The sequence below is a fragment of the Bombina bombina genome, chromosome 7, assembly GCF_027579735.1.
Source record: "Bombina bombina isolate aBomBom1 chromosome 7, aBomBom1.pri, whole genome shotgun sequence".
Classification (NCBI taxonomy): domain Eukaryota; kingdom Metazoa; phylum Chordata; class Amphibia; order Anura; family Bombinatoridae; genus Bombina; species Bombina bombina.
In genome coordinates this window covers 46,961,764-46,986,804 of record NC_069505.1, presented here as the reverse complement: position 1 = coordinate 46,986,804, position 25,041 = coordinate 46,961,764, and the positions used below count along the sequence as shown (strand labels likewise).

The window sequence follows — 25,041 nt, the reverse complement described above, 5'->3', positions numbered from 1 at the left end:
GAGATACACACATGCCAGCTTGTAACCAACCTGAGATACACACATGCCAGCTTGTAACCAAACTGAGATACACACATGCCAGCTTGTAACCAAACTGAGATATACACATGCCAGCTTGTAACCAAACTGAGATACACACATGCCAGCTTGTAACCAAACTGAGATACACACATGCCAGCTTGTAACCAAACTGAGATATACACATGCCAGCTTGTAACCAAACTGAGATACACACATGCCAGCTTGTAACCAAACTGAGATACACACATGCCAGCTTGTAACCAAACTGAGATACACACATGCCAGCTTGTAACCAAACTGAGATACACACATGCCAGCTTGTAACCAAACTGAGATACACACATGCCAGCTTGTAACCAAACTGAGATACACACATGCCAGCTTGTAACCAAACTGAGATACACACATGCCAGCTTATAACCAAACTGAGATACACACATGCCAGCTTGTAACTAACCTGAGATACACACATGCCAGCTTGTAACCATACTGAGATACACACATGCCAGCTTGTAACCATACTGATATACACACATACCAGCTTGTAACCAAACTGAGATACACACATGCCAGCTTGTAACCAAACTGAGATACACACATGCCAACTTGTAACCAAACTGAGATACACACATACCAGCTTGTAACCCAACTGAGATACACACATGCCAGCTTGTAACCAAACTGAGATACACACATGCCAGCTTGTAACCCAACTGAGATACACACATGCCAGCTTGTAACCCAACTGAGATACACACATGCCAGCTTGTAACCAAACTGAGATACACACATGCCAGCTTGTAACCAAACTGAGATACACACATGCCAGCTTGTAACCAAACTGAGATACACACATGCCAGCTTGTAACCAAACTGAGATACACACATGCCAGCTTGTAACCAAACTGAGATACACACATGCCAGCTTGTAACCAACCTGAGATACACACATGCCAGCTTGTAACCAAACTGAGATACACACATGCCAGCTTGTAACCAAACTGAGATATACACATGCCAGCTTGTAACCAAACTGAGATACACACATGCCAGCTTGTAACCAAACTGAGATACACACATGCAAGCTTGTAACCAAACTGAGATATACACATGCCAGCTTGTAACCAAACTGAGATACACACATGCCAGCTTGTAACCAAACTGAGATACACACATGCCAGCTTGTAACCAAACTGAGATACACACATGCCAGCTTGTAACCAAACTGAGATACACACATGCCAGCTTGTAACCAAACTGAGATACACACATGCCAGCTTGTAACCAAACTGAGATACACACATGCCAGCTTGTAACCAAACTGAGATACACACATGCCAGCTTGTAACCAAACTGAGATACACACATGCCAGCTTGTAACCAAACTGAGATACACACATGCCAGCTTGTAACCAAACTGAGATACACACATGCCAGCTTGTAACCAACCTGAGATACACACATGCCAGCTTGTACCCAAACTGAGATATACACATGCCAGCTTGTAACCAAACTGAGATACACACATGCCAGCTTGTAACCAAACTGAGATACACACATGCCAGCTTGTAACCAAACTGAGATACACACATGGCAGCTTGTAACCAAACTGAGATACACACATGGCAGCTTGTAACCAAACTGAGATACACACATGCCAGCTTGTAACCAACCTGAGATACACACATGCCAATCACAGACTCATATCCGTATACACTGTTAACTCTTGCACATGCTCAGTAGTAAATGGTGCCTCAGAAAGTGTGCATATAAAAATACTCTGCACAATTTGATAAACTTCCCTCTAGTTGATGATTATGTACTATGGGGCTAATTTATCAGGCTGTGTGCGCAGCTTCTGAGCCATTTGTGGTGCAGACTCACATGTGCAACCGCAATTTATGAAACACGCTCTTCTCCTCCTCAGAGGTTGTGGAATAAAATCACACCAGGCTGGGTGTAATTTACAACTCCTGCTGTCGCGTGATAGATTGTGCAAGAGTAGGGGGTGGGGTTGCATGAAAGAGCCAGCCTTTTGCTTCACCAGTTGATGATTGAGGGTGTCAATGTTCCCTGTCTGGGAACCCCATAAATATACCTGTATGTACAAGGGCCCTTTTCATAGCACTATTGACAGTAGAAGGTTATATAATGTTTCTACATCACTCACTGTGCCCGTCTATTGCCCCTAGCTGGACAGCTGACCGGTAACTCCTCAGTAGAGATGTACAGGCAAGTGCTGCTCACCGGCTGCCGATGTATCGAGCTGGACTGCTGGAAGGGACGACCCCAGGACGATGAGCCTTTCATTACCCATGGGTTCACCATGACCACCGAGATCCCCTTCAAGGTGCCAGAAGCTCCATAAGTTACTGACAGAGGTCACCCACTTACTGTGCTGTGTTTAACCATCTAACTGTCAGACATGTTCTATCTCTATCCCTTCTGGTTGTGCTATGGAGACAGATCAAAGCTCACAGTTTTAATAACACCCCCCCTCTCTGTCTGACAAGAGCATTCCCTGACATTACTCCACACTCATTTTGTTTCTGGATAACAATCCTCTAATTTAGCCCTTATTTCTTTATCTCACTCTTTTCTTCTTAAATAGAAAGAGTCCACAGCTGCATTCATTACTTTTTGAAAATAAGAACCTGGCCACCAAGAGGAGGCAAAAACACCCCAGCCAAAGGCTTAAATACTCCTCCCACTCCCCTCATCCCCCAGTCATTCTTTGCCTTTCGTTCCAGGAGGTTGGTAGAGACGTTTCAGAATTTTTACATTTTTGTTTTTTGTCTCTTATGGAGGGTAGTGCTCCTCGGCATGGGACAGGAGTTTTAAGTAGTCCTGTCAGTCTTTCAGTGAGGGCTTGGATGAAAGTTAGAGTCCGGAGATGCAGGGAGAGTCTTTATGCGAAACCATCCCGACTCATTAACAGCTCCTCAAACCATCAGCGTTGCCGAACTTCGCTCCCTTGTCTGCTTTCTTCTCTCGAGTCCATGGCGGAGGCAATGCCACTATTAGTCACACTTGAAAGGCTGTGTTCCTGTTCCACGGCGTAGATTCCGGTAAGATTGTTTCATTTTACTTTATCGTCAATGTACTGTAATGTGAATGTTTTCCAGAGAGGTTACACACCGTTGCGGGTCTAACTATATGACATAAGTGTCTCAGTGAGTCTCTGTTAGTTTCTTGGAATCGAGGGTTAATATCTCCTGAGGGAGGTTATTGAACAGGGGGGTTTATAATCATGTTTGTTATGTAATTCAACCTGCTTATGTGTGATGTTTATGGGCTCATGGTTGGAACTTTGAGGCCTTTGGAAGTGACGCAGCCTTTTGGTTGGTCGCGCTTTTTTGGACTATTCGGTTCACCTTGTGTTCGGGCGTGGTTGTGTTCCCCATTTCCGCATTCCTGACTGTGTGACGAAGGAGATATTCTAGTCCGCAGGGGTCTGGTCATAGGAGGTGGTGAGTGCCCCAGCCATTGTGGGTGTCAGGTGCCGTTTTTGTTTTCATACTTTAGTCCATATTGATATTTCCTCTATCCAATTATGGAGGATTCTGATGCTGAAACCGTGCTCGTTTCAGATTAAGTTACAGAGGATTCTTATACCTAGACTATTTTGATTTCAGATTCAGATACTGTGTCCGGTGACGAATCCGGATTGGCCTTGTTGACACATGTCAACCAGTTTTTTTCCGTATGCCATTTCAGAGCGCCTGGTTCCTCGGGCTCGGGGAATCAAGGGACTGCTGAGCCATCCGTCTCTGGGGGTCCTGTCCTCCGTGAGGCGAGTTCCCTACAAATTCATACTTCTTCACACGCGCGTAATCCAGTTTCTGATTCCTCCATGCAGGGTGGGTGTTCCCCCGGAGGTTGCAGCACATTTTCGTTTCCACATAATGTTGGCGATTGTTTGTCTGCAGAGACCAGATGTTTCTTTGAGAATGTGCTCGTGCCCTATTGTCCCGGGCCTTCCACCTTGGGGAGGGCCTCTACAGTTCCCCGCGGGTGTAACTGTCCCTGAGTGTTGTGCCTTTCGTTACAGGATTGCGCGCCTTTGCGTGGTACTCAGACATGTTTTTCAGTTATTGAATGACCCTATTGTTACCAGATATGGGGATTTTATGTCTGCTAATTCGAATGGTGCACCTCATTAGACATGTGGGGATGAAGTAATCTCCTGATTGTCATTTGTTTGAGATCTTTCCAAGTTTTTGAAAGATAGGGCTCCGTTTGGCTGGTCCTGTGGGTAGGCCTGTGTCTTTTTGGGCGTTAACCTCCGGGTTGCCTTATATTTTATTTATATCCGATGGGATGTCTTTTATTTGTTTTTGTTTCCTTCAGGAACCTTCTGGGATTGATACTCTATTACTTCTTCGGTAGTTGTTTTGGACATGTTAGTCCTATGTTAAAAATTTCTGTTTTCAGTTTTTTCCCCTATGAGGGAGAATTTATGCAGCTTGCCGGTTAGGACCCTAGGTGCAGGCTGGTCCTGTCGGGTTTGTTCGGTCTTGCGGCTGTTCAGACACGTAGCGCTGTTCTGCTCGGTTGGTTCGGTTGAAGGGCCAAGTGCTCAGGTTATCATTGTTTTTCATGTTCAACTAAGCATTCGAGAGGACCTGTGGGTCCGTGAGGCGGGAAGGATTGTTTCAGTTTTTATAGCCTTCAGTCATAGATGGCCGGGCAGGGGAGTTTTACGCCGCGTCATTCTATCTGACATCTGACTTCATCAGAACTTAGAGTTTTCCTCCCTCATGCGGTGGAGGATTGGAGGGCTTAACGCCCCTTACCGCAGTTGAGTGGTTTGGCCTTCATTTTTAGGCCTCTGGATTTGTCCTTATGGGCTTGGTCCAACAGCTTGTACAGGATAGCTGTCTAGCATGCGGAAGGTTTGCAGTTTGAAACCAGTTGCAGCTCTTGACACCTTGTAGGTGTACGTGTAAGCTATTTATAGTGTATCTAGATACAGCGCTTACTATTTGATGTGTACTGTCTGTCTGAGTTATAAGAGACCTTTGGGTCTTCTTCCATTGTCTCCGGGTGAGTTGGATCTCCTTTTAGGGATCTGTGTTTCCGGGTGATGGTTGTTCCCTGTGGGGACTTTGTTTAGCTCAGAGTATTCCGGAGCTAGGTAGGCTTACTGCCTTTCTCTTATTTGTGTCCTCTGCTTGTGCGGAGGTGATAGGGAGACTAGTCCTGCTAGTAGGATTTTTTTTACCTTGAGGTATCCCTTGGTTGTTCTGAGGCTCTGAGAAGTATCTTCATATGACTTCTAGCCTGGCTCCATGGAGCGTTGGACTTTAGCTAGGGGTGGTTCCTTCCTTTGGTCGGAGCTTTCGAGTTCTTCTCGCTCTCCGGAATCTCTGGATATGCATCCGTATCCCTTGTGTCTTGCTTTTTGGCCTGCTGGGGTGTTTAGTTCTAGGGTAAGGTTTGCCTGAACTATTAGGTGCCCGGACCTGTTTTTTCTCCCTGAGACTTCCGGTTGCTGAAGCTTCACTTGGCCTTTTTCCTGACCCAGTCTTGGGTGGTTTTGGAATCTTGGATCTCAGGGCTGATCGGGGTGTTCCACGGTAGTCGGAACTTGAGCTATGTCCTTGGTCCATCTACCTAACCTGGTCATGGTTGGCCAGGTTTTCAGAGTATTTTTTACTCTTTGCCACCATCATCTGGTGGTTAGTGGTGTGGCTTGCGCCTCAAGGGTTGTTGGTTCATACCCAGCTGCTGGCGCCAAATGTCCAATTTCTGGTGCGCCTTCGGGTTGCATTCCCCTGGTCAGCTTGCCAGTGTTCCCATGGATTCCCTGCTCTGCAGGCAAATGGGTTGGCTGTGCCTCTGATTGGCAAACTATTTGTATGGGGGTCCTTTCCTAAGACATCTGTGTTGGGAATTTTTCTTCCCATTAGCCAGTGATTTTGGGCCTTGAGTACAGTTGTTGCCCTTCCGGCATCATCTCTTTCCTTAGGGGATATTCTCCCTATGGATATAGAGTCCTTGCTTGGCGCTTCTCCTAGATGGGAGGCGGAAAGGTGGGGGATGGGTTTCCCCTGGGGTCTTGCTGGCTCCAAGTCAGACTTATTGGGCCTTTATTTTGATAGATCCTTAGGTCTATGGCCTTGCTGTCTGTTTTCAGAGTTGGGTTGTACTTGTACTCTGTGGGGATACGCTTGTTCCTGCACCTGTTTCGGGATTCTTTTGTTCCCCTGTCTTGGATTCCTGAGGCTGGGTTGGTTCAGCTGGGTGTGGGTCTGCAGGTCAGGATGGCCGAGCGGTCTAGGGCGCTGCGTTCGGTTGTATTCTCTTCAGGATGTGTGAGCCTTGTTGAGTCTATCCTGTTAGCTCAGTCTGCTAGGTTATAGATTTTCCTTTCAACTTGCTCAATTGATTTCAGAAGAGGGTTTACTCTTCCTTCGGGTTCTGAGGGTATTCCCCCTTCTCGGGGGGCCTCGATTGAGGTTTGGTGTTTCCCTTTTTATTGACCTGTGTGTAGGTCCAGCGACTTAGGTGTCCTGGAGCGTGCCCTCTGTCTGGGGATTGCTTTTGCGGTCTGTTTCTTGCTTGACTGCTTCTTCCTCCTCGCAAGTACCCTCTGTGTTCTCAAACTTGTTTTTTTTCACCTGGGTGTATTACACACTTTTTAATGGTGAATGCTTTGGTATTCTATGATCAGACACTGGGAGGACTTTGCCTCTTCAGTTGCATTGCAGGATGTTGGAGAGACGTCTTTTCTGTCTCTGTGCCCAGTCTTGTCCCGGGTTTCGCTTTGTATAGGCGTGGCCTCCTTACCCTGTTTGGTCCCCTTTGGGTCTCTGTGAGCTGGGCTCACTCTTGGAGGTGTTCTTTTTTATATTAGGGGACATTTCGGTTTCCTTGGTTCTCCTTTACCTTGTCCCTTTGGGAGTTTCGACTGGTGTCTCCTTCATTTGTGGGGGATGAGGGTGGGGGACCGTCTGTTGGTCGACAGTGTCTCCTGGAGGACTGTTGGCTCAGTTGAGTCAGTTTTGCGGTTTCTAGTTTGGCTTCTGGACTGACTGTGAGTCAGTGTCTTTTGGGCTTTTTCCTCTTAAAATGTTCTCGGCTTCGGACGAAGCAGGGTTTTTTATTGGGTAGAGGTTCAGGCCTGGTGCCCTTAGTATGAGCCGCCTATTGTACCCTCCCGTCTTGGCATTCAGTGTCCTCTATAGCTTGGGTATTGTTTTCCCAAAATAAATGAATGTAGCTGTGGACTCTTTCCATTTAAGAAGAAAAACATAAATTATGCTTACCTGATAATTTCCTTTTCTTCTAATGGAAAGAGTCCACAGCTCCCCACCCGTAATTTTATGTGGGGCGTCCTTATTATTCTTCTGGCAACTTTCACCCTGATATTTCTTCTACTGTTCCTTGTTCCTCGGCAGAATGACTGGGGGATGAGGGGAGTGGGAGGAGTATCTAAGCCTTTGGCTGGGGTGTCTTTGCCTCCTCCTGGTGGCCAGGTTCTTATTTTCCAAAAGTAATGAATACAGCTGTGGACTCTTTTCATCAGAAGAAAAGGAAATTATCAGGTATGCATAATTTATGTTTTTCCATCTTTTTTTCTTTCCCTCTCGCTGTCTCTCTCCCTCTGATTCTCTAACTGTACTGACCACTCACTAACCATCTGACCTATCTTACGTTCTCTCTCTTTCCCTCAACTCACAGTCTCTCCCCATACTGACCAGTCAATAAACCATCTGACCTTACGTTCTCTCTCTCCCTCTGTCTCTCACATTCTCTCCCCCTCAGTCTCTCCCCACTCACTAACCATCTGACCTACCTTATGTTCTCTCTATCTCACATTCTCTCTCCCTCAGTCTCTCCCTGTACTGACCACTCAATAACCATCTGACCTACCTTATGTTCTCTCTCTCCTTCTGTCTCCCAAAGTTCCATCTCTTTTTTCTTTTCCTCTCGCTCTGTTTCTCTCTCCCTCTCATTCTCTACATGTACTGACCACTCACTAACAATCTGACCTACCTTACGTTCTCTCTTTTTTCCTCAACTTACATTCTCTCTCCCTCAGTCTCTCCCCGTACTGACCACTCACTAACCATCTGACCTACCTTATGTTCTCTCTTTCCCTTTGTGTCTCACATTCTCTCCCCCTCAGTCTCTTCCCGTACTGACCACACACTAACCATCTGACCTACCTTACATTCTCTCTCCTTCAGTCTCTCTCCTAGTACTGACCACTCACTAGCCATCTGACCTAAATAACATTCTCTCTCCCTCAGTCTCTCTCCTAGTACTGACCACTCACTAACCATCTGACCTACCTTACATTCTCTCTCCCTCAGTCTCTCTCCTAGTACTGGCCACTCACTAACCATCTGACCTACCTTACGTTCTCTCTCCCTCAGTCTCTCTCCTAGTACTGACCATTCACTAACCATCTGACCTACCTTACGTTCTCTCTCCCTCAGTCTCTCTCCTAGTACTAAAATCTCACTAACCATCTGACCTACCTTACATTCTCTCTCCCTCAGTCTCTCTCCTAGTACTGACCACTCAATAACCATCTGACCTACCTTACATTCTCTCTCCCACAGTTTCTCTCCTAGTACTGACCACTCACTAACCATCTGACCTACCTTACGTTCTTTCTCCCTCAGTCTCTCCCCATACTGACTACTCACTAACCATCTGACCTACCTTAAGTTCTCTCTCCCTCAGTCTCTTTCCTAGTACTGACCACTCACTAACAATCTGATCAACCTTACGTTCTCTCTCCCTCAGTTTCTCTCCTAGTACTGACCACTCACTAACCATCTGACCTACCTTACGTTCTCTCTCCCTCAGTCTCTCTCCTAGTAGTGACCACTCACTAACCATCTGACCTACCTTATGTTCTTTCTTCCTCAGTCTCTCTCCTAGTACTGACCACTCACTAACCATCTGACCTACCTTACATTTTCTCTCCCTCAGTCTCTCTCCTAGTACTGACCACTCACTAACCATCTGACCTACCTTACATTCTCTCTCCCTCAGTCTCTCTCCCTGTACTGACCACTCACTAACCATCTGACCTACCTTACATTCTCGCTCTCCCTCTGTCCCTCATATTCTCTCCCCCTCAGCCTCTCCCCGTACTGACCACGCACTAACCATCTGACCTACCTTACTTTCTCTCTCCCTCAGTCTCTCTCCTAGTACTGACCACTCACTAACCATCTGACCTACCTTACGTTCTCTCTCCCTCAGTTTCTCTCCTAGTACTGACCACTCGCTAACCATCTGACCTACCTTACATTCTCTCTCTCCCTCTGTCCCTCATATTCTCTCCCCTCAGCCTCTCCCCGTACTGACCACGCACTAACCATCTGACCTACCTTACGTTCTCTCTCCCTCAGTCTCTCTCCTAGTACTGACCACTCGCTAACCATCTGACCTACCTTATGTTCTCTCTCCCTCAGTCTCTCTCCTAGTACTGACCACTCACTAACCATCTGACCTACCTTACATTTTCTCTCCCCCTTAGTCTCTCTCCTAGTACTGACCATTCACTAACCATCTGACCTACCTTACATTCTCTCTCCCTCAGTCTCTCTCCCTGTACTGACCACTCACTAACCATCTGACCTACCTTACGTTCTCTCTCCCTCAGTCTCTCTCCTAGTACTGACCACTCGCTAACCATCTGACCTACCTTATGTTCTCTCTCCCTCAGTCTCTCTCCTAGTACTGACCACTCACTAACCATCTGACCTACCTTACATTTTCTCTCCCCCTTAGTCTCTCTCCTAGTACTGACCACTCACTAACCATCTGACCTACCTTACATTCTCTCTCCCTCAGTCTCTCTCCTAGTACTGACCACTCACTAACTATCTGACCTACCTTACATTCTCTCTCTCTCAGTCTCTCTCCCTGTACTGACCACTCACTAACCATCTGACCTACCTTACATTCTCTCCCTCAGTCTCTCTCCCTCAGTCTCCCTCCTAGTACTGACCACTCAATAACCATCTGACCTACCTTACGTTCTCTCTCCCTCAGTCTCCCCTTACTGACTACTCACTAACCATCTGACCTACCTTACATTCTCTCTCCCTCAGTCTCTCTCCCTCAGTCTCTCTCCTAGTACTGACCACTCAATAACCATCTGACCTACCTTACATTCTCTCTCCCTCAGTCTCTCTCCCTCAGTCTCTCTCCTAGTACTGACCACTCACTAACATCTGACCTACCTTATGTTCTTTCTTCCTCAGTCTCTCTCCTAGTACTGACCACTCACTAACCATCTGACCTACCTTACGTTCTCTCTCCCTCAGTCTCCCCTTACTGACTACTCACTAACCATCTGACCTACCTTACGTTCTCTCTCCCTCAATCTCCCCTTACTGACTACTCACTAACCATCTGACCTACCTTACGTTCTCTCTCCCTCAGTCTCCCCTTACTGACTACTCACTAACCATCTAACCTACCTTACATTCTCTCTCCCTCAGTCTCTCTCCCTCAGTCTCTCTCCTAGTACTGACTTCTCACTAACCATCTGACCTACCTTATGTTCTTTCTTCCTCAGTCTCTCTCCTAGTACTGACCACTCACTAACCATCTGACCTACCTTACATTTTCTCTCCCTCAGTCTCTCTCCTAGTACTGACCACTCACTAACCATCTGACCTACCTTACATTCTCTCTCCCTCAGTCTCTCTCCTAGTACTGACCACTCACTAACCATCTGACCTACCTTATGTTCTTTCTTCCTCAGTCTCTCTCCTAGTACTGACCACTCACTAACCATCTGACCTACCTTACGTTCTCTCTACCTCAGTCTCCCCTTACTGACTACTCACTAACCATCTGACCTACCTTATGTTGTCTCTCACACAGGAGGTGATAGAAGCGATAGCAGAGAGTGCCTTTAAGACATCGGCATGTCCCTCATATTCTCTCCCCCTCAGCCTCTCCCCGTACTGACCACACACTAACCATCTGACCTACCTTACGTTCTCTCTCCCTCAGTCTCTCTCCTAGTACTGACCACTCGCTAACCATCTGACCTACCTTATGGTCTCTCTCCTAGTACTGACCACTCACTAACCATCTGACCTACGTTACATTTTCTCTCCCCCTTAGTCTCTCTCCTAGTACTGACCACTCACTAACCATCTGACCTACCTTACATTCTCTCTCTCTCCCTCAGTCTCTCTCCTAGTACTGACCACTCACTAACCATCTGACCTACCTTACATTCTCTCTCCCTCAGTCTCTCTCCCTGTACTGACCACTCACTAACCATCTGACCTACCTTACATTCTCTCTCCCTTAGTCTCTCTCCCTGTACTGACCACTCACTAACCATCTGACCTACCTTACATTCTCTCTCCCTCAGTCTCTCTCCTAGTACTGACCACTCAATAGCCATCTGACCTATCTTACATTCTCTCTCCCTTAGTCTCTCTCCCTCAGTCTCTCTCCTAGTACTGACCACTCACTAACCATCTGACCTACCTTACATTCTCTCTCCCTTAGTCTCTCTCCCTGTACTGACCACTCACTAACCATCTGACCTACCTTACATTCTCTCTCCCTCAGTCTCTCTCCTAGTACTGACCACTCAATAGCCATCTGACCTACCTTACATTCTCTCTCCCTTAGTCTCTCTCCCTCAGTCTCTCTCCTAGTACTGACCACTCACTAACCATCTGACCTACCTTATGTTCTTTCTTCCTCAGTCTCTCTCCTAGTACTGACCACTCACTAACCATCTGACCTACCTTACATTCTCTCTCCCTCAGTCTCTCTCCTAGTACTGACCACTCACTAACCATCTGACCTACCTTATGTTCTTTCTTCCTCAGTCTCTCTCCTAGTACTGACCACTCACTAACCATCTGACCTACCTTACATTCTCTCTCCCTCAGTCTCTCTCCTAGTACTGACCACTCACTAACCATCTGACCTACCTTATGTTCTTTCTTCCTCAGTCTCTCTCCTAGTACTGACCACTCGCTAACCATCTGACCTACCTTACGTTCTCTCTTCCTCAGTCTCCCCGTACTGACTACTCACTAACCATCTGACCTACCTTACGTTCTCTCTCCCTCAGTCTCCCCTTACTGACTACTCACTAACCATCTGAACTACCTTACGTTCTCTCTCCCTCAGTCTCCCCTTACTGACTACTCACTAACCATCTGACCTACCTTACTTTCTCTCTCCCTCAGTCTCCCCTTACTGACAACTCACTAACCATCTGACCTACCTTACATTCTCTCTCCCTCAGTCTCTCTCCTAGTACTGACCACTCACTAACCATCTGACCTACCTTACATTCTCTCTCCCTCAGTCTCTCTCCTAGTACTGACCACTCACTAACCATCTGACCTACCTTATGTTCTTTCTTCCTCAGTCTCTCTCCTAGTACTGACCACTCACTAACCATCTGACCTACCTTACATTCTCTCTCCCTCAGTCTCTCTCCTAGTACTGACCACTCACTAACCATCTGACCTACCTTATGTTCTTTCTTCCTCAGTCTCTCTCCTAGTACTGACCACTCACTAACCATCTGACCTACCTTACGTTCTCTCTTCCTCAGTCTCCCCTTACTGACTACTCACTAACCATCTGACCTACCTTACGTTCTCTCTCCCTCAGTCTCCCCTTACTGACTACTCACTAACCATCTGACCTACCTTACGTTCTCTCTCCCTCAGTCTCCCCTTACTGACAACTCACTAACCATCTGACCTACCTTACGTTCTCTCTCCCTCAGTCTCCCCTTACTGACAACTCACTAACCATCTGACCTACCTTACGTTCTCTCTCCCTCAGTCTCTCTCCTTACTGACCACTCACTAACCATCTGACCTACCTTACGTTCTCTCTCCCTCAGTCTCCCCTTACTGACAACTCACTAACCATCTGACCTACCTTACGTTCTCTCTCCCTCAGTCTCCCCTTACTGACTACTCACTAACCATCTGACCTACCTTACTTTCTCTCTCCCTCAGTCTCCCCTTACTGACAACTCACTAACCATCTGACCTACCTTACGTTCTCTCTCCCTCAGTCTCCCCTTACTGACAACTCACTAACCATCTGACCTACCTTACTTTCTCTCTCCCTCAGTCTCCCCTTACTGACAACTCACTAACCATCTGACCTACCTTACGTTCTCTCTCCCTCAGTCTCCCCTTACTGACTACTCACTAACCATCTGACCTACCTTACGTTCTCTCTCCCTCAGTCTCCCCTTACTGACTACTCACTAACCATCTGACCTACCTTACTTTCTCTCTCCCTCAGTCTCCCCTTACTGACAACTCACTAACCATCTGACCTACCTTACGTTCTCTCTCCCTCAGTCTCCCCTTACTGACTACTCACTAACCATCTGACCTACCTTACGTTCTCTCTCCCTCAGTCTCCCCTTACTGACTACTCACTAACCATCTGACCTACCTTACGTTCTCTCTCCCTCAGTCTCCCCTTACTGACTACTCACTAACCATCTGACCTACCTTATGTTGTCTCTCACACAGGAGGTGATAGAAGCGATAGCAGAGAGTGCCTTTAAGACATCGCCATTTCCAGTCATTCTGTCCTTCGAAAACCATGTTGACTCGTAAGTTCCTGTTCTATATGTTAATCTCTGTTTTCATTATCATGTGGGAAGAAATGATATTTTATTCCCTCACGTAATAATGTGCTGGAACATTAGACAACAATTGAAATAAATATTTTACTTTATCAGGAAAGAAAATGCTATTTAAGTGCCATATAGTTCTCCGGATGCCTACCTAGGTATCTCTTCAACACAGAATATCATGGGAATTAAGCAAATTTGATAATGGAAGTAAATTAGAAACTTTTTTTAAATGATTTGTTCTGTCTGAATCATAAAATATAATGTTTGGGTTCATATCCCTTTAACTTGCATGCATCGTAGTGTCCCTTTAAAATGTCAAAATCTCATTTGCTTGCTGCTTTTTAAGGTGTTCAAGCTGTGTGTGAATACAGCGCTGGTTTTAATGAGTGCACAAATTGTCTGATAGAAAAATGTAGATTTTAATCATTTGGTGCTTACAGGAATAAAGTATCTAAACACTCTCCTGTTTCCTGGTTAAAGGGACAGTGTACTGGAAAATGTGCTACATTCTACCTGCTGGAGTGTATTCAATTGTTTACAACTAGCTTTATCTTTACTTTGTTACTTGAAATAGCACATTCGTTTGTGTATAGAAAGAGATGAAGAAAATGAAACCTTTGTATATACAGAGAGATAATATAAAGAGATCTGTTGTTTCCGCAGGCTTAGCCCACTTAAATGGACATGTTTATTGAGAGCAGCTGTTGAAAAATAAACCTACATTTAATTTACGTTTAATACTCTGTAGTTGGTGTAACAAGTTATTGGAAACACATTAAAGGGACATTAACCCCAAAAATGTTCTTTCATGGTTCAGATAGAACACACAATTTTATACAACTTTCCAATTTACTGCTATTATCAACTGTACTCTGTTTTCTTGTTATCCTTTGTTGAAAAGCAGGAATATTTGGCAGCGGTTCTACAACAATGTCATACATAAGCAAGAGCACTAGATGGCAGCACTATTTCCTGTCATGTAGAGCTTCAGGCATGTGCACGCTACCTATCTAGATATCTCTTCAACAAAGAATAACATGAGAACAAAGCACATGTGATAATAGAAGGAAATTGGAAACTTTTTTTTAAATTGTATTCTCTATCTGAATATGAAAGAAAAAAAATTGGGTTTCATGTCCCTTTAAGGAGAGACAAGTTTCCCAGTACAACGTCTATTTAAGGACTAGTGAGGTTTAGAATTAACCAGAAGTTAGGACAATGACCAAGCAGGAAAGGTTGCACAATGTTATCTATATGGCCCACATGAACAAGCAGTCTCCTGTTGTGAAAAACAAACAAAAAAGCATGTGATAAGAGGCGGCCTGCAGGTGCTTAGAAACAGGCAGAGGTTTAAATGTTATAAAGTATATTAATATAACACTGGTGGTTGTGCAAAGATGGGGAATTGATGTAAAGGCGTTGTCCATATTTTTTAACCAATAACCATTTTAGATTAAAATAATTTTGATGGAGTTTATCTGCTGTTTTACAGCTTGTGATATTCCTTTTCCGTCATAGAAGTGATTACTTTGCAAATGATAACACCATTTACGTATCTGAAAAATATCCAATTTAGATATTAGACAATTCACTAATACGATGCATAGACAGCACTGACATCAGCAACCACTGACCACAAGTTATCAAAAAATATCTACCGCAAAACGCTTCAACAGCCAAAGACACTTGATAAATGCTCAGAACTCACAAACAAAAACCAACAATCAGCGCATGCGCCGACCAGAACAACAAGATGATGTTCCTTTCTGATGACAGAAGATTTGGGGCACAGAATACGCCTTTGTCATCAATATGTAAAATTATGAATAAGATATATTTGCAATAAAAGTCAGTACATATATACCAATGTATAGCTGTCAGTAAATGTTATTTTAATAAACAATAAATGCTCTTGTGTCCAGTTGCAAAATACACACATATGTCCTCCATTAGTTGTATAGGTCCCCTTGTGTATTTACCAACAGCCAGTATTGATTTAACCTCTGCAAGTAGGTTAAACACATAGTTAAATTACCATTTGGGGCCACAGAGCACTTCTGCTCCCAAGAAGAAATGACTGGCAAGCCAATCAGTAACAGCAACCGGCAGCTTGGGCATGAGACTGCTGATTTGATCACCCCCTTTGTGGGGATGAAACACATAGATTTGGTAGTGCTAAAATAAACATATTTGAGCAAATTAGGGCTTATAGTGTTTTGACTATAGTAGTGCTTTAAATAAAGCATATTTTATAAAGTACTGATTCATGTCTCTGTTTGTTTTGCCCACAATGAGTGAACTTATAACAAATACTGCAGTATCAGTTGTCCACTTACCACTAATGTTCATTGACTAGAAAATAAGCATGTTTATATTTCATAGGATAAAATATAATGAGCACCACCTAGTGGCCATATTTTAAACAGCACTTAAGAAACAGACCAATAAAGGAGAGAGCAATATTAAACCAAGCAATGTTGGAGTAGTTATCAGTGTTGCAGTGTTTATGTATTGTTGTCACTAATATTCTCAGTAAAGTGGTTTTATGTAAATCTGGACACTACATATTGTTTACTAAAGCGCAGAAGTGATTTATTATTACAGTATATTGTGCTGTAGCAAAACGTTTGTCTCATTGTCCTGAGCTTCCGTTTACAATCTGCTTTCTCGTGGCTGTAATGTTTCCCACTCTGTATCTTACTGTACTTTTGCTGCTTTCTCTATTTCTGTCTCTGGTCCAAATGATCTAAAATTCACACCATTTTTTTTTTTGCAGGGGCTGCCCCTAGTTATTCTGTAAAGAAAGGGGGGGGGGCGGCCCTGTGCCCCTGTGAGTTACAAGATGTTCCCATAGTAAATGATGAGGTTCTCTGGAAAGAGAAACTTAACTAGGGAGAGTAAATAAATCATTGGGCACACTGTAAATATTAAATCCTGCAGCCAATATAAATCACATTACATGTGAGATAAAACAGTGAGATCTGCAGGGAGAAAATGTTCAGCCCACTAGAGGTGGGGAAAACAATACGCTTTGAATGTCGTACTAATAAGTATGAATATCACACAGTTATACTGAGAGTTCTACTGTGTGCATTGCCCCCCCTTCATAATTCCATTACAAATTTCAATTTTCTATAAAATACAATTTTTTGCAGATGCAATTTAACAATACAATTCTTTTCTTTTTATCTTGATATTTCAGTTATTCTTTTAATAAGATTGTTTAATGCATGTATTATAATGTACTCATCTCATTTATATGTAGCGAACGCCCCTTTGTGAGACGCACCCAAGATAAAAGCTGCCTTTACAGAACTCAACCAGCTTAGAGAATCTCACAGGCCTTTAGCTAATTGGCCCTTTATTTCTTTCTCTTTACCGCTTTTTATCTCTGTCTTTCTCCCTCTCTCTCTGTTTTGCTCTATCTTCTTTCTTTATTTCTGACTCTTTATCTCTCTGACTGTATTTCCCTTTGTCTCTCGCTCTTTGGGCCTAATGATCTACAGCTCTCCTCCCTGGCGAGATTCTCTAACAAGTCTCATCAGTACTGAGAGATCCCTTTTAAAAAGAGCAGTTTTTCTAGTTATGCTGAGTTCTAAATGTGAAGGAGAGAGACATACATTATAATATAATACTCAAAAAAAGCCCCCAAAGATTTTGTGTGAATTCCCTCCATATTGGCGAGTTTTAGATCATTACGCCCTTTGTCTTCCTAACCTCACAAGTCCCTTCCTCTGTTTCAGTCTAACCTCCCTGACACCCGCTCTGTCTCTCTTTTCTCTTGCTATCTGTTTTGCTTTTTTCTTGCCGCTTTTAGATTCATTTTTGTTTATTCACACAGGGCCAAACAGCAAGCCAAGATGGCTGAGTACTGCAGGAACATCTTTGGCGACGCACTTTTGATAGACCCACTGGAGAAATATCCTGTGAGCAAATTGTTGCGTATCTGTAACTATCCCCTTACTCTATACCACATGATCTTTATTTTAGCTTTCAAGGGCTTACTTACTGAATCTTAATAGACTTTTTTCCATCTTAATATGAGGAGAGTCCACGGCTTCATTCCTTACGTGTGGGAATACAGAACCTGGCTACCAGGAGGAGACAAAGACACCCCAGCCAAAGACTTAAATACCTCCCCCACTCCCCTCATCCCCCAGTCATTCTTTGCCTTTCTTCACAGAAGGATGGCAAATGTTGGAAGATTCAGAGTAGTCTCTTATGGTGGGTAGTACTCTTCGGTATGGGACTGGAGTTTTAAGTAGTCTTGTCAGCCTCTCAGTGAGAGCATTGATGAAGGTTAGGGTCTGGAGATGCAGGGAGAGTCTTTCTTTAAAACCATCCAGACTCGTATTTACAACTCCTAAGCAATCATTGTTGACGAGTTTCACTGCCTGCTTCTATCACTCAAGTCCATGTCAGGTGTGATGCTACAAGACTGTCAAACTTGAGAGGCTGTGTGTCTGTTCCACAGTGTTGACTCCGGTAAGATCGTTCCATTTTATACTCATATGATAACGTAAGAAGACAGGGTCACAGTGTGACTCCTTTATCTGTATGGAATCAAGCGTTAATTTCTCCGGAAGGAGATTATTGAAAAGGGGGGATTTATACATGATTTGCTTTATTATGTTTTATGCTGCAACGTGTGAGATGAGGCTCTGGCAGATGTGGGAACATTCAGGTTTTATATAACTGCGCGGCCTGTTAGTTTGGCATGCTTTTCTTCCTGCATCAGGGGCAGTCCTGCATGGCACTCCATATGACCGGGTGTGGCCTCATTAACTTCCTCTTTCCTGACCGTGCAGTTTACAGGAGAAGAAGCAGTTTCTCTGTGGGACCTGGGTCATAGGAGGTGGTGAGTGCCCCGGCCATTGGGGGTATAAAGGTGCCTTTTATTTCTTTTCTATAGTCCATCTTCAAAGCGCAAGCTATGGAGGACTGATGCGTTAGAGGGTACTCCCTCTTTACCAAGATCTAATACCTTTTATTGTGAGGAGGCTACTGTATACCTGCCTGCTCAATTATGTTCCACATGCCTTGATAAAGTAATTATATCTAAAAAGACCAAGATGTTTAGTACCACTGAGCCGTCCACCTCTGAGGGGTCTCCGTCCCACGAGGTGCGTTCCCTGCAATCATCTCCTATTACACATGCAGCTTCCCATTGCACTGCTGATCCTTCGGGAGGGGCCCTCCTACCGCCAGACTTTAACGAACAGTTGCAAACGGTAGTGTCTGCGGTCTTCATCTTCAGTGCTTTACCTCTCCCTGCTAAGCGCAAACGAAAGGTTAAATACTGCTATCTTTCCCAGGGATCATCTGCCAACTTGTTGGATTTATCTGATACTAGATTATCCGCTGATGAAGGCGCCTCTGATACTTCAGAGGAGGCTTTTTCTGGGTCGGAATCGGCTGCCTCTAAACCTCCGGCTGCAGGGGAACCAGACTTTAGAGTTAGGATAGAGCACATACGCTTTCTGTTAAAAGGAAGTGTTGGCAACTTTAGAGGTTCCAGAACCTAAGTTACCCGAGGAAACTTCTATTCCTAAGCTTGATAAGGTTTATGAGGATAGGGTGGTGCCACAGACTTTCCCGGTTACCGTAAAGATGGCAAATATTATTAAGAATGAATGGGAAAGGCTTGGATCCTCTTTTTCTCCTTCTTCTTCCTTTAAGAAATTGTTTCCGGTCCATTACTCTCAATTGGAGTTGTCGGGGTCGGTCCCGAAAGTGGATACAGCTATTTCCACGCTCACTAAGCGCACCACTATCCCACTTGAGGATAGTTCATCACTTAAGGAGCCCATGGATAATAAAGATATTTCAGCACACAGGGTATTTATTTCAGCCTGCAGCGGCGGTTGCTGCAGTGGTGGCAGCCGCTACCTATTGGTGTGACTCTCTGTCGGAGATGATTGAGGTGGAAACTCCCCTCGAGGAAATCTAGGAAAGAATTAGGGCCTTGAGGGTAGCTAGTTCGTTTATCTGTGATGCAAAAATGCAGATTATTCGCTTGAATGCCAAGACATCAGGCTTTTCTGTTCTAGCCCGTAGGTCTCTGTGGCTGCTGTGGCTGAAGTCTTGGTCTGCTGACATGACTTCAAAATCGAGATTGCTTTCCCTTCCATTTAAGGGGAAGATTATTTTCAGTCCAGGCATGGACTCTATCATATCCGCGGTCACGAGGGCAAGGGTGCCTTTCTCTACCGCAGGATAAGAAGAATAAACCTAAAGGAGAGGGTCTTAATTTTCGTCCTTTTCGTTCGGATAAATCCCAATGCCAGCAGCCCTCCGCGAAGCCTAATCAATCCAAGGGAACTTGGAAACCATCTCAATCTTGGAATAAATCCAAGCAGAACAAGAAGCCCGCCAAGACAAAATCGTCATGAAGGGGCGGCCCTCGATCCATCACTAGATCATATTGGGGCAAACTATCTCTTTTTGTGGAGGCTTGGCTGGGAGACGTGCAAGACCCTTGGGTTCTGGAGGTCATTGCTCAAGGTTACAGGATAGGTTTCAAATCTCATCCACCCAGGGGCAGATTCCTCTTATCAAATCTGTCTTCAAGACCGAAAAAACTAGATGCTTTTCTAGGGTGTGTGAGGGATCTCTCCTCCCTAGGAGTCATTGTGTCAGTACCTCTAACAGAGAGAGGTCTGGGGTACTACTCAAATCTTTTTGTGGTCCCAAAGAAGGAGGGTACGTTTTGCCCGATTCTAGACCTAAAGTGCTTAAACAAGTTTCTGTCTAATCCATCATTCAAGATGGAGACGATAAGGTCCATTCTGCCCTTGGTTCAAGAGGGACAGTTCATGACTACGATAAACTTGAAGTTCTTAAGATTCGCGTTTCTGGACCAGCACTTCCAGTTTGTGGCTCTTCCTTTCGGTCTGGCTACTGCCCCAAGAGTCTTTACAAAGGTTCTGGGTGCTCTGCTCGCGGTGGCGAGATCCAGAGGGATTGTAGTAGCGCCATACTTGAGCGACATCCTGGTTCAGGCTCTGTCCTGTCGGCTGGCAGATGACCATTCAAGATCTCTTCTTCTTCAATCTCATGGATGGAAGATAAACTCAGGAAAGAGTTTTCTGGTTCCCAGTACCAGAGTGAAATTCCTGGGAACGATAATAGATTCCATATTCATAAAGATATTCCTTACAGACCAGAGACGATACAAAATTACTTCCAATTGTCTTGCCCTCCAGACCTCCTTAAGGCCATCTGTGGCCCGGTGTATGGAGGTAATTGGGCTCATGGTGTCCAGCATAGATGTCATTCCATTCACCAGGTTCCATCTCAGGCCTCTTCAGTTGTGCATGCTGAGGCAATGGAACAGCGATCACTCTGATTTATCCCAACAGATTTCTTTGGACAACCGGTCAAGAGAATCACTCTCTTGGTGGCTATATCCAGATTGCCTGTCCCAGGGGACATCCTTCTTGAGACCATCCTGGGAGATTGTAACTACGGACGCAAGTCTATCAGGATGGGGAGCTATTTGGGGTGCCAGGAAGGCACAGGGCTGGTGGTCTCGAGAGGAATCTCTCCTCCCGATCAACATTTTTGGATATTCAACGCTCTGAAGGCTTGGCCTCTTCTGGGTTTCTCCCAGTTTATCAGATTCCAATCGGACAACATTACCTCGGTGGCTTACATCAACCATCAAGGGGGAACGAGAGGCTCCCTAGCCATGAGGGAAGTATCTCGGATTCTGGAATGGGCGGAGGCCCACAACTGCTTGTTGTCAGTGATCCACATTTCAGGTGTAGACAACTGGGAAGCAAACTTTCTCAGCAGACAATAGTTTCATCCGGGGGAATTGTCTCTCCATCCCGAAATGTTTGCAGAGATTTGCAACAGATGGGGGACGCCGGAGATAGATCTCATGGTGTCCAGACTCAATACCAAGCTACCCAGATTTGGGTCACTGTCCAGGGAGCCGCAGGCAGATGCCTTAGCAGTGATAGATGCCTTAGCAGTGCCCTCGGGGTTCAAACTAATCTACATTTTTCCACCGTTGCCACTTCTACCTCGGGTAGTGGCCCGCATCAAGCAGGAGCAAGCCTCGACTATTCTGATTGCTCCATCGTGGCCGCGACGTATGTGGTTTGCGTACCTTGTGGGGATGTCATCATCTCCTCCATGGAGGTTACCCTGTTGCAGGGATCTGCTGGAACAGGGTCCCTTTGTTCATAAAACCCTGGATTCTCTGAGGCGGACTGTGTGGAGATTGAATGCTTAGTCCTAGCCAAGAGAGGTTTTTCTGAGAGTGTGATTGATACTCTCATTCACGCTAGAAAGCCGGTCACCCATCGCATCTATCATAAGGTGTGGAGGACCTACTTATTATAGTGTGAAGAATGTGAATTCCCCTGGCATAAGGTCAAGGTATCCAGGATTCTTTCTTTTCTCCAAGACGGTTTGGAGAAGGGATTAGCCGCTAGTTCCTTAAAGGGACAGATTTCAGCTCTATTTGTGTTATTACACAAGAGGCTCGCTGAGCTTCCTGATATACAGTCTTTTGTTCCGACTCTGTCTAGAATCACGCCTGTGTTTAGACATTTCGCTTCTCCTTGACATTAAATTTCTGTCTTGGTAGGTTCTTTTTCTACTGGCTATTGCTTCGGCACGCAGAGTTTCTGAGATGGTGGCCTTGCAATGTGAGCCTCCTTACCTAGTTTTACATGCTGATAAGGCTGTTCTTCGTAATGGGTTAGGTTTTCTCCCTTAAGTGGTGTCTGATCGCAACATCAATCAGGAGATTGTGGTTCCTTCCCTGTTTCCTAATCCTTCTTCTTCGAAGGAACGATTACTTCATAATTTGGATGTGGTTCAGGCTTTGAAATTTTAGACAGACTTCATCATTGTTTGTTGTCTATTCTGGGAAGCGTAGAGGACAGAAGGCTTCTTCTACTTTCCTATCTTTTTGGTTGAGGAGCATTATTAGCTTAGCATATGAAACAGCGGGACATAAGTCTCCTTAGAGGATTACGACTCACTAGAGCAGTGACTTTCTCTTGGGCCTTTAAGAACGAGGCCTCTATGGGGCAGATTTGTAGGGCAGCTACCTGGTCCTCCTTACATACTTTTTCAAAGTTTTACAAATTTGACGTTTTTGCTTCAGCTGAAGCAGCTTTTGGGAGAAAGGTTTTGCAGGCTGTGGTGCCCTCAGAATAGGGTCCGCCTCTATTTTTTTTTTTTTACCCTCCCGTTTTCATTCAGTGTCCTCTAGAGCTTGGGTATATGTTTCCCACAAGTAAGGGATGAAGCAGTGGACACTACTCATGTTAAGATGGAAAACATAAATTATGCTTACCTGATAATTTCCTTTCCATCTGTATGAGGAGAGTCCACGGCCCCCGCCCGTTTTCTCCATTGGGCGGACCAAAAATTTTTTTGTTTGTTTTTCTGGCACCATTTATACCCTGATATTTCTCCTACTGCTCCTTGTTCCATCAGCAGAATGACTGTGGGGGAGGTATTTAAGTGGGGGAGGTATTTAAGCCTTTGGCTGGGGTGTCTTTGCCTCCTCCTGGTAGCTAGGTTCTGTATTCCCACAAGTAAGGAATTAAGCCGTGGACTCTCCACATACAGATGGAAAGGAAATTATCAGGTAAGCAAAATTTATTTTTTAGTTTTCTTTTTGTCAGACCCTCTTTTCTACATCTGCATTTTCCTTCACCATCTTTGTTTTCTTCTCTTTAAATACCACTAAATCTCTTAAAGCTCAGATCAGCACTCCTCTCCTAAAAAGTGAAAAGAATTTGTAATTTTTTTAAATAAGAAATTAATTCAATAAAACAAAAACATGCAAAATTCACAAATTGCTAACGCGTTTCGACTGGAAAGCCATACTCATGCTCTTTGACTCCTATATTCTCTTTCATTGTCTATATTTCACACACTGTGTCGTTATTTGTAGCTGCAACCTGGTGTGCCCCTCCCCAGCCCCCAGGAGCTTCTGGGTAAAATCCTTGTTAAAAACAAAAAGCGACACAGAGTAGCAGTAAAGGGCCCGGATGGCAGCGTGAAGAGGAGAGTCAGCGAGCAGCCATCTAATACCTACAGTGATACATCCAGTGTGTGTGATTCACCGGCACCAGGTGTGTAATCAGGTAGACTGAGGAAAGATTCTATTTGAAGGAATATTTTTTTTTTCTTAAAGGGACATAAAACAAGTTGGGATATAGACAAAATATAATATGTACTTTAATTACTTTACCTGCAAATTAATACTGCATTGCCTCACAATTAACCATTTCTTTTTAGTTTCTGAATTGTAAAGCTCTAACTCCCCCCACACATTTCCTTCTATGGCTGTATCTATATCTATTGTTGTTTTAGTAGAATGCAAAAGTGAACAGGGATTATTTGCTGGAGCATGCCTAGAAGCTATGAATTCAGTTGAAATACAATGCCCGTGTCTAAACACTGATAAGGGGGGTGGAGTTGGCTTCTCCAGGCGGCTTAGCTATGTAATTAATTTTGCTTATTTTTAAAAATTATTTTAAAATACTTGCCAGCAATTTTTTAACAATTTTTTTATGTAAATTATTTTTAGGATATGCACATATCTCAACCTGTTTTATGTCCTTTTTAATTATCTTTTTTTTTTTTAACATCAAAGCCAGGAGGATGTTGATAGATTTTCAAGCATATTGTACCAATTATTTTAAAAAGTGATTTCCAAATATGTTTCTTTAGGTTACATGCATGCTCAATATCAGCAAATTATGACCAAATTACTTTTTTTAGATGCAAATAAAAACTGTTCCTGGGATAGTGAATTTAAACGATATAGTGGTAAATTACAATGTAATTGACCATATGAAAGCACATTACAAAAAAACGTTTTAATGTACTTTCATATAGTCAATTACATTGTATATTCCATGTCCACACTTATTAATATTATTATTATTCCCTTTTTTTTCCTTTCTTTCCTTTCTCCTTTTTTTACTATCTTATATTCCCCCCTGTATACATCATTTCACATCTTTATACGTATTGATTCCATGTTGATATATAATTTTGTCATTATATGCTCTTTGTAAATCTATATATTTCCCCTGTCTGTTCTCCTACACTGGACACTGTCTGCCTCTGTCACCTAAGCCCCCCTCATTATTTTTACAACACCCCCTCCTCTCCCTGCACTCAGACCACTTTAACACTTGCTGTTCTTTTTAGCCATCCTGTGTTTTAATTATAATCTGTAAATCCCATTGAATTGGCCAGTATTGCTTCAGACTTGAGAAAGGAAGGAATTCTTCTGAAAGCTTGTCATCTTATAAATGTATAGTTAGTCCTATAAAAAAAGTATCATTGCTCAATGCAATACTCTTGTTATGTTAAGATATATATATAAAGCCTGTGTACACGACCATTTTTTTTTA

At 44.1% G+C, this 25,041-nt stretch overlaps 1 protein-coding gene across 1 annotated transcript in view; it reads left to right on the top strand.

The window, feature by feature from the left end:
* PLCB3 (phospholipase C beta 3) overlaps positions 1-25,041 on the top strand; it is a gene marked incomplete in the record, with an annotated part of 460,897 nt that overhangs the window by 271,621 nt on the left and 164,235 nt on the right. Inside the window, 4 exon segments of the mRNA XM_053720071.1 lie at positions 2,214-2,371; positions 13,539-13,621; positions 17,487-17,571; positions 23,568-23,748. Coding sequence (XP_053576046.1) covers positions 2,214-2,371; positions 13,539-13,621; positions 17,487-17,571; positions 23,568-23,748 — 507 coding nt within the window.